Raw genomic sequence first — 8,855 nt, 5'->3', positions numbered from 1 at the left:
GATAAAACTTGTGCTGGATGAATATGAGCTGTGGCTAGCCATAAAAATGGTTGTATCTGATACAACAAATGTAAATATCGGAACAAGAATTGGTGTAGTAACACTGTCACAGAAACATTTCAAAACCATTGGACTAGAAAAACCTTCTTTTTTAGGATGCCACCGCCATATTTTACATATCATGAAGAATCTTTTTGAAAGATCAACAACAAAACCAAATATTCATTACCCATATGTGACAAGATTACGGCAAGAGTACAAGAACCTGAAGTTATTACTTTAGAATACCGGAGATACCTTTGACAAAAGTGAATTGGATACGCTGGCAAGATGTATCCAATTCAAATCTGTCTAATGCTCAAACCAGCATGTTCTTTAAGAGCTATGATGCTTGCACGTTTCTTGGGAGTGATGCCCATTGTGAATACGAGGTAAATAATCCGTCACAACCTCTGTCACAACCTTTCTGCACAAAACCTGGAGTAGCACTGAAGCCACTGATGCGTTTGCTAGAATGTCTTCCCGGCAGCAAAGAGTTGCCAGACACCACTAGACTACAGTAAAACACTTATTTATCTGAAAAAACAAGAGAATCTTTAGTATCATAGCTAAAAGTTGGGCTTATTGTGAAAATTATTCCAATTTTGCGACTGTCCGAACTAATTTGCACAATACTGTAATTTATTTTATTAAATTTATTTTTGCTACCCTCGTGAGATGAATGAATCTCACTCTGCTTCTTATATGCCTTAGTGGCATTTAAATTCTAAAATAGCATTCTGCAACAAGTTTTTTAAATAACATTCTATTCAATAATGCAACTTTAAATCACTATAAATTTATTTAAAGTTTATTCATAAAAATTTATTTAATGATAAAAATTACAATATAGAATTAGGTAAACTAAAGTACAAATATCTATGTAAAAAAATGCAAGAAAATTTTGTAAGTTTTTTTAAAACTTTAAGTTTTAAAACACTGAAGTATTAAAAATACTACATTATATGCAGGAAGGTTTAACTGAAAATATAAATGTTGTAAACCATGCAGATAGCTCGGGTGAAGAAGAGGTAAGAATCTTATAATTACTATTTATAAATAATGATATATTCATTGTAACTTTTTTATATATTAATGTTACCCAACTTTTGGCAACATTTAAAGTATTGAAGTAAGAATTTGACTAATTATAATTTAACATTTAAAAGTATAAAAATATTTCTGCTACAGACCTTGTTATAAATAAAATATGCTTAATGCATTAGCTTAACGCGATATTTGACGCCATAAAATTCTCTTTATTTTTTTAAAGACATTAACTTTTTTAAATTAATGCAATAATATTAATTACCGCAACAGGAGCTAAATGTTATTTAATGGCTTTTTCATTATTATTATTATAAAGGAATGTTTATTTTCCTTTTTTTTTAAATTAAATATTTAAATTTAATATTGCATTTTTATTAATGTTTAGTATTAACAAATCTTTTCTTGACATTTGTATTTTGAATTAAAATATGTTTAATTTTGGATTTTTTTAAATGATTACTTCTTAAATTTCTAATAGTGACTTTGCAACTACAAATGATTTTTTACTAAAAAAAAAATTAGTGAGTAACAAATAAAAAAAATTACGTTACTTTATTTGCTTTATTTAAAAAGTTTATTAGTTTATTATTAAAATTATTATTATTATTAAAATTACATTGCTGAATATATTGTTTATCAAAAACTAATTGCTCCTATTTAACTTGCATTATAAAAAAAAAGTTTAAATAATTTTTTAGTGCAAATGTTTGATGCAGCTTATTTAAAATTTAATTTTGAGTAGAAAAAAAAAAGGAAAACCGAAAAAGCAATTACGATAAAAACAAGCTGATTTTTTTTTAAGAACAAATTTTAAAAATTAAACAATATTTAGTAATATTTTTAAATGGATTTAGAAACATAAGCATTAACTTTAATTTTAATAAACTCATTTTTTAAATAAACATATTTTTTAAATCAAAATTAAATTATATATCTTTTAAATCTAAATTAAATTATTTTTTTTTAATCAGAATAAAATTATGTTTTTATTAAATTAGTTTTAAATTAAACCATATATTTTTTATCAGAATTAAGTTATGTTTTTATGATCTTTGCTTCAAGCAAAGAAAAATTAAAATTAAACTTTTAATTTTATTTGAGTTTTTTTTCATTAATAAATATATACTAATGAAAAAAATTATTTAAATTATTATTCAGATAGCACTTATATCAAACATAATTGCCATTCAAACTTTTGTAACAAATATTTTTTCATAAGCGTCATTCAAAATTAATGTGACTTTTTTTAAAATTAATTACTTCTTTTATCTTACCGCCTATAGTATAATTTAAAAGTTAAAAAATGATAAAAAGTAGCTTAACCGAAATCGCTTACTGCTTATGTAAAAATTGCTTAAGGCGTACATAAATCGCTACATGCTTAACGCTTTAAAACAAGACCTATGCTATGAATAAAATCCACCAAAAAAGATCATTTTAAAGATATTTATGTTTCTAAAAATGTGAAATTTTTCTATTTATGTGGAACTTAATTTGCTATAAATTGAGATAGAAAACAATGGGCCCGAGCTAAGGGTTGCATTTTTTTTAAATGTCAGAACGCAATGATTTTTTTTAAATGTCAGAATGCAATGATTTTTTTGTTTCTGCTTTTTTAAAGGCCACACCTGAATTTTTTCATATCGGCAAGATGCTGTATAAAATTTCTTCATACCTAACATCTTGTTTAGGTAATAAGAGATATTAGATATTATTTGAGTTAAGCTTTTATTCAATGCTTAAGTGTAAACATTAAATTTTACAATATTACACTAATAAAAGCTTGAAAAGTTTTTGATGTAAGAAGTTATATTTTATCCAAGCTGTACACGCAAAAGATGACATTCAAAAAATTTAGCAACACAATAACTTCCTTATTATTTGTTAATAAAATTGTGCCTAAAAGCTAGTGTTCTTTTATTATGTAATTGATTAAAAATAATTGATTAAAACTATTTAAAAAATTGCTGCTTTATTGGCTTTTATTTGTTCACAGTTTTATTATACCATTTTTTTTGTCTGAAAACAATCTTTTCTATAAAAATCTAAAAACAATGAAAAAATAAAGAAAAAATTTGGCTTTTAGTGAATTTTAATAGTAATCAATTAGAAGATTTTAAGGGACCAAATGAAATATATACAAGATAACAAATGTTCAAGACAAACCAGTATTTGAATAAGCAAGAATTAATTGTATATATATACAAGGTGCTATTTAAGTGATCACAAATTGCAAAATCTGGAAATACTTCTTTAAAATTTAATATCTCATTAAGAGCTGGGAAAACTTTATTAATGAACAGGTCAATTCGTCATATTAGGAAATTTTATGAAAAACAAAAGAATAAATTTAGGACTGTATAAATAATAACAGTCAGAACTCACATAATTTAATTTGTTTATTTAAACATCATTTAATTCAAATATTATAAACAAAAAACAAAGCAATTATTATTAAAGGTCTGAAAAATATGCGCGGTTATCTTAAACCAACCAATCAAAAATTATACTTAAGCTATTTGCGCATTGTGGGAAACATTTAAATCCAATTTTAGTTTGGGGGAAATTTCGAACTTTTATTTAGTTAAAAAATTAGACATGAATTAATTGATATTAAAAATAAGGAAAAATATAAAATAAACATAATTACATAGGTTTACCCACAGCTACTGTATTTAGCCAGAATAATGGATAAGTTGGCAGAACACTTGCTCAGCTGTGCAACAAATAATTATATAGTAAATTTTTTAATATTAAATATTTTTTTGGTGGAATAGTTCACCATTTACCATTAAGAAAAATTTGATTTTTTTCTTATGAATAATTGTATTTTTTCATGACAGATGATATTCAAAAGAATATTCCAAAATTTAGAACAATAGTGTGATAATGCTAGATTACCAAAATGATTACCTTGTTTCCTTTCATTTTAGTGTTCTTTTTGACATTGAGTAGTGAAGTAAAGTGCATAATAATGTTTCTGCATCTAGGATAATAGATTTGTGCATTATTAAAAGGACCTTGAATAAGATTCTTTCTCTAATTTTTTGCCAATGTAAAAAATTGCAAATGATAAATAAATATATGTTAATATATATTGGCTTTTTTAAAATATCACTTAGAAACTCAAATACATATTGCCTATTGTTTTCATTGTAATAAAACTGCAAGTCATGCGCAGAATTTGCAAATTTGTAGAGCTTATGTAGTTACTTTTATAAAAAACAAACTGCTTGTGAGTATTGAACAAGTGAAATATTATATCTCTACAACTCATAGTTTTTTTAATATAATAACTCATAAAATTGTTAATAAGTTCAATGAGAAATAGCAGTCATATAGAGTATAGTGTTTAGAAAATCATTGCATATTTTTCAAAGTATTGCAACAAAATACTTTGAAACAACTCGAAAATATTATAAACTAATAAAAACTTAAATATTTAAACATTCAGGTAACCTAATTATGATAAAAATATTTTTGTTATAATTGATCTTTAGATTAGTCATAATAGTATGCATATTGCTTCAAGTTGCAATTTCTAATTGTAAAAACAAAGAAAAATAAAAAATCATTTTATTTCAGAAATGAAAATGTCTATATGTTATTAGAGTTTTTTATTTAAAAAAAAAAACTATAAGTTGTTTAAACTTTTAAACACCTGTCTTTAATTTTATATTTAAATATATGCGCTTGAAATTTACAAGCATTTAACTGACGAATCAGAATTGAGGAAGCAGGATTAACTGAAGAATTGAGGAAGCAGGATTACAAAGATTTGATTGGTGGTCATATTTGATTTACAAGAAAATGTTAAACAAGATAATAAATAAGATTTAAAGAAAATGTTAAATAAAATTTAAATAAGTAGTCACAATTTCTTTTTAAATTAAAAAAAAAAATTTATCATCACTAAATTCCACTAGACTGTTATGATTTGCAGTTGTTTAAATTTTAATTGCATTATATTTTTTATTATCTAGTTTTACCTAATAATTTGCCAAATGAATTAATTTTTGATATTGAAGTTTAAATTATAAATATTAGTAGTAATAATAATAATAACAATAATATGGTATTTTTATTATTTTGTGGTTTCATTGTGAAATTATCTATCATAATTTTAAGATCAATGCACAAATATTTTTTATAAAAAATTACCAATTTTGTGATAATAACAGTGCTTTTAAATATATATATATATATATATATATATATATATATATATATATATATATATATATATATATATATATATATATTTATATAAATATATATATATGTATGTATATATATAAATATATATATATATATATATATATATGTATATATATATATATATATATATATATATATAAATATATATATATATATATATATATATATATGTATATATATATATATATATATATATATATATATATATATATATATATATATATATATGTATATATATATATGTATATATATATATATATATATATATATATATATATATTCACACACACACACACACACACATTGACTATTGTATAGCCTGCAGCTGCAAGGTAATGGTGCTACATTGACTGAGGGTTTGGAATGGCAGCAATCTTTTCTTTTATTATTCAGAGTGAGAGAGAGAGAGAGAAACGCATACTAACAGGACATTTTTTTAGTTCCTGTAAAAAAAAATTTATTTAACTTTTTTAATTGATTTGAAATTTTGCTAAATGAAAACATTTTAAAAGTTTTATTGAGTTAATCTTGTTTTCATAATACTTTGTGTATACTATTTATATTATTCTTATTTATCCTTTTTTTATATTTATTTTATTATATTATTTATTTTATACTATTCTATTTATTCAATTTTACTATTTATATTGGTTACTATTTATTTTATTCTACTAATAAATTTGTTATCTAAATAAGTAGTCTAAATAAATTTGTTGTTTAAATAAATGTATTAATATGTCTTAATATGTTTATATATAATGCATATACAAAAGAATATACTATTTTAAACAATAGTTTTTATTCAGCTAACAAAGAAAACGTTTCAAAGATTATACGGATGCAAACCAATCCACATTAGATGTAACAATTAATTCAAACATTTTATAAAAGTAAACTTTTTTGAGGCAACTTTACACTAGCAAGCACACTGTTACAATACAATATTTATATGTTGATATACCACAGAATGTAGTTTGAAATATGAAAGTCATATAAATAATATGGCAACAAAACTATTTTATTATTTATTAATACATTTTAATAGTGTGTTAAAAATTTAAAAAAAGTAAAAAAAATTATATATAAAAAATGTGTTTTGAAATAATTTTTTTGCATTTTTTTCAACTTTTTAAATCTAATAATACCAACCATTTATTGAATAAGTTTTATAAAATAAAATAGTTAACTTTTTTATAATAAATTGAAAATTTATTACCTGTAATATCGACTCTGAAGGTAACTAGATGCTACAGCCTTTGAGGTATGAGTTGCACTACCATAATCAACAACTTTTACTCTATATGGCTGACGTTCTTGTTCTACTAACATTATATTTTTTAGTTTAAGGTCTGAATGAATTAAATTAATTTGCTTAAGCTTCAATAATGTTGTTGCAACTTGATGTAGTATCCAATTTAATCCAATTGTAAGTTTTATTAATTATACCATAGTGCTTTAGTTTATTTAAAAGGGTGCAATGGTCACTGTCTCAAAAACATTTAATAAGTCAATAAATACTTCTGGAGTAAATTTGTTTTGTTTAATCAAATAACTGATGGTTTAAAAGCATCAGTTATTTGATGAAAAAATTCAATGATTGCATGCTCTGTTGAAAGGTTTTTTTGAAATCCAAACTGGTTTGGGTAAAATAATTTGTTTTTAGTGAAGTAATTATAGATTCTATTACAAATTGCACATTCAAAAAGTTTTTAAAATACTTTGAAAGTATTAATACAGGTTAATCATTGGTTATGTCTGAATGTTCATTGCATTTAAAAGTAGGAATTACTTTTGCTAATTAAAGTAAAGCTAAGAAAATCCCCAATGTTATTGAGGGCTTAAGTATATGGATCAGAGGTCTGCTTAAACTGATTTTATTAAAGATAAGTAAATCGCTAGTTATTTCATCAAACCTTTGTGCTTTCTTTTTTTTAAAGAGGAAAAGGCTTCTTCGAATTCTTTATAGCTGATTTCATTATCGTACTTGTTAGCGTTATTTGCAGGTTTTAGGTAGTTTTTAAAGGAATCAGATGTTGGACTTATTTTATTAGCAAGATTAGGAGTAATATTTATAAAATATTTGTTAAATTCTTCCGAGAATTGTTTTTTACAGAATGATGGACCACGTTTTCTTATTATCAGATTTGCATTTAATGATTTGATTAATGCAGTATTTATTTTTAGCCTTTTTGATAAGATTTTAGAAAAAATATTTATAATTTTTGTAATTTATCTCATTTTAAGTGTTTTTATTTTTTTTAAATTGAGTATAGAGTTTTTGCTTCTTTTTTGAGCATTTTATCAGTGATTTATTCATCCACGGATTGGCAACGGCTTTTGTCTTAATTTGCATGTTCTTTTGAGAACAGGCTTCATTAAAGCAATCTAGGAATATATCTAAAAAATTATTGAAAGCTTCGTTAGTGTCATGACATCTATACACGGGTTAGCGATCTTTAGTATGCTCCAAAAGGAGGTCTTGCAAATTTTAAAAATTGCAGACTACGGAAAATTTTGTAAAATAAAAAATGACGTAGAGGTCGTTTCCATATCAGCCGAAATATTTTTAGAAAAGCGTGGTTTCGATAAAATATTTTTTAACAGTCGCTTGGTAAATGATTTTTTATTTTTAACCAGTTTCTAAAATTTTGGATTTCAATATTTCAAACATTTTTCAAAATGCTTTCAAACGATATTGAAATAAATGGGGATGATTTGTATGATTTGTATGATTCTGGTAGCTTTAAAGATAATGAGAATGGTTCCTTAATGGAACCAGAAGATTTTATAGGTAAGATTTTATATTTATTATAAACTTAAATGATCTCTCGAATATGATTTGATTGTGTCTTTTTAACATTTTGAATAATTAAAAAATTAATAATATAGTTAAAGTTATTAATTTTACTTAATATCTGTATCGTATGCTATATTATTATAACATTTATAACCTTTTTTTAATTTTTTTATTTAATTATGCTCCTTGAGATTTAATGTCATGTTAAATCTAATATGTCATAATTTATGAGCCATGCTGATTGGTGTTTCTTTAAACTTTATTATACATTTTTTAAATCAAGTTTGTTCTTAAATATATTTGCTTTTTTTGAAAAATAATTTGTTGGTAAGTATATTTTTCTTTGTTTCAAACAAAACAGTTATTAACTGACAAGAGTTTATTGACCTACAATGACACATAACTTAAATAAGATATATAAAACATTCACAAGACTAATAGTATTAATGATTATCAACTAATGATAATGATGATTATTTATGTAATAAGTGATATTACCATTAATACAATGACAATAGTATGAGTAATACCAATAAACAATAAACAGTAATAAAAACAAGCTATAATAATTGTAATAACTGCTAAAATAGCTATAATAATTATAATAATGATAATAAAATTGAATTATATTATAGCCAATAAAGTAATAATATTGATAACAACATAGCAAAAATAGTAACAGCTGTAACAAAAATCATAACAATAGCAAGAACACTAACAATAACAACACAGGAATATTAGCAACAATAAT

At 23.1% G+C, this 8,855-nt stretch overlaps 1 protein-coding gene across 1 annotated transcript in view; it reads right to left on the bottom strand.

The window, feature by feature from the left end:
* LOC136090078 (homeodomain-interacting protein kinase 1-like) overlaps nucleotides 1–6,663 on the bottom strand; it is a 9,342-nt gene extending 2,679 nt beyond the window's left edge. Inside the window, exon 1 of the mRNA XM_065816186.1 lies at nucleotides 6,524–6,663. Within this exon, the coding sequence (XP_065672258.1) occupies nucleotides 6,524–6,636 (113 nt within the window). The 5' untranslated portion in view covers nucleotides 6,637–6,663. The remainder of the gene's footprint in view (nucleotides 1–6,523) is intronic.
* Between the last annotated feature and the right edge of the window lie 2,192 nt (nucleotides 6,664–8,855).

This window comes from Hydra vulgaris, chromosome 13 (assembly GCF_038396675.1).
Source record: "Hydra vulgaris chromosome 13, alternate assembly HydraT2T_AEP".
NCBI lineage: Eukaryota > Metazoa > Cnidaria > Hydrozoa > Anthoathecata > Hydridae > Hydra > Hydra vulgaris.
Note: the sequence above shows the minus strand (reverse complement) of the source record. Positions and strands in the feature narration are given on the sequence as shown.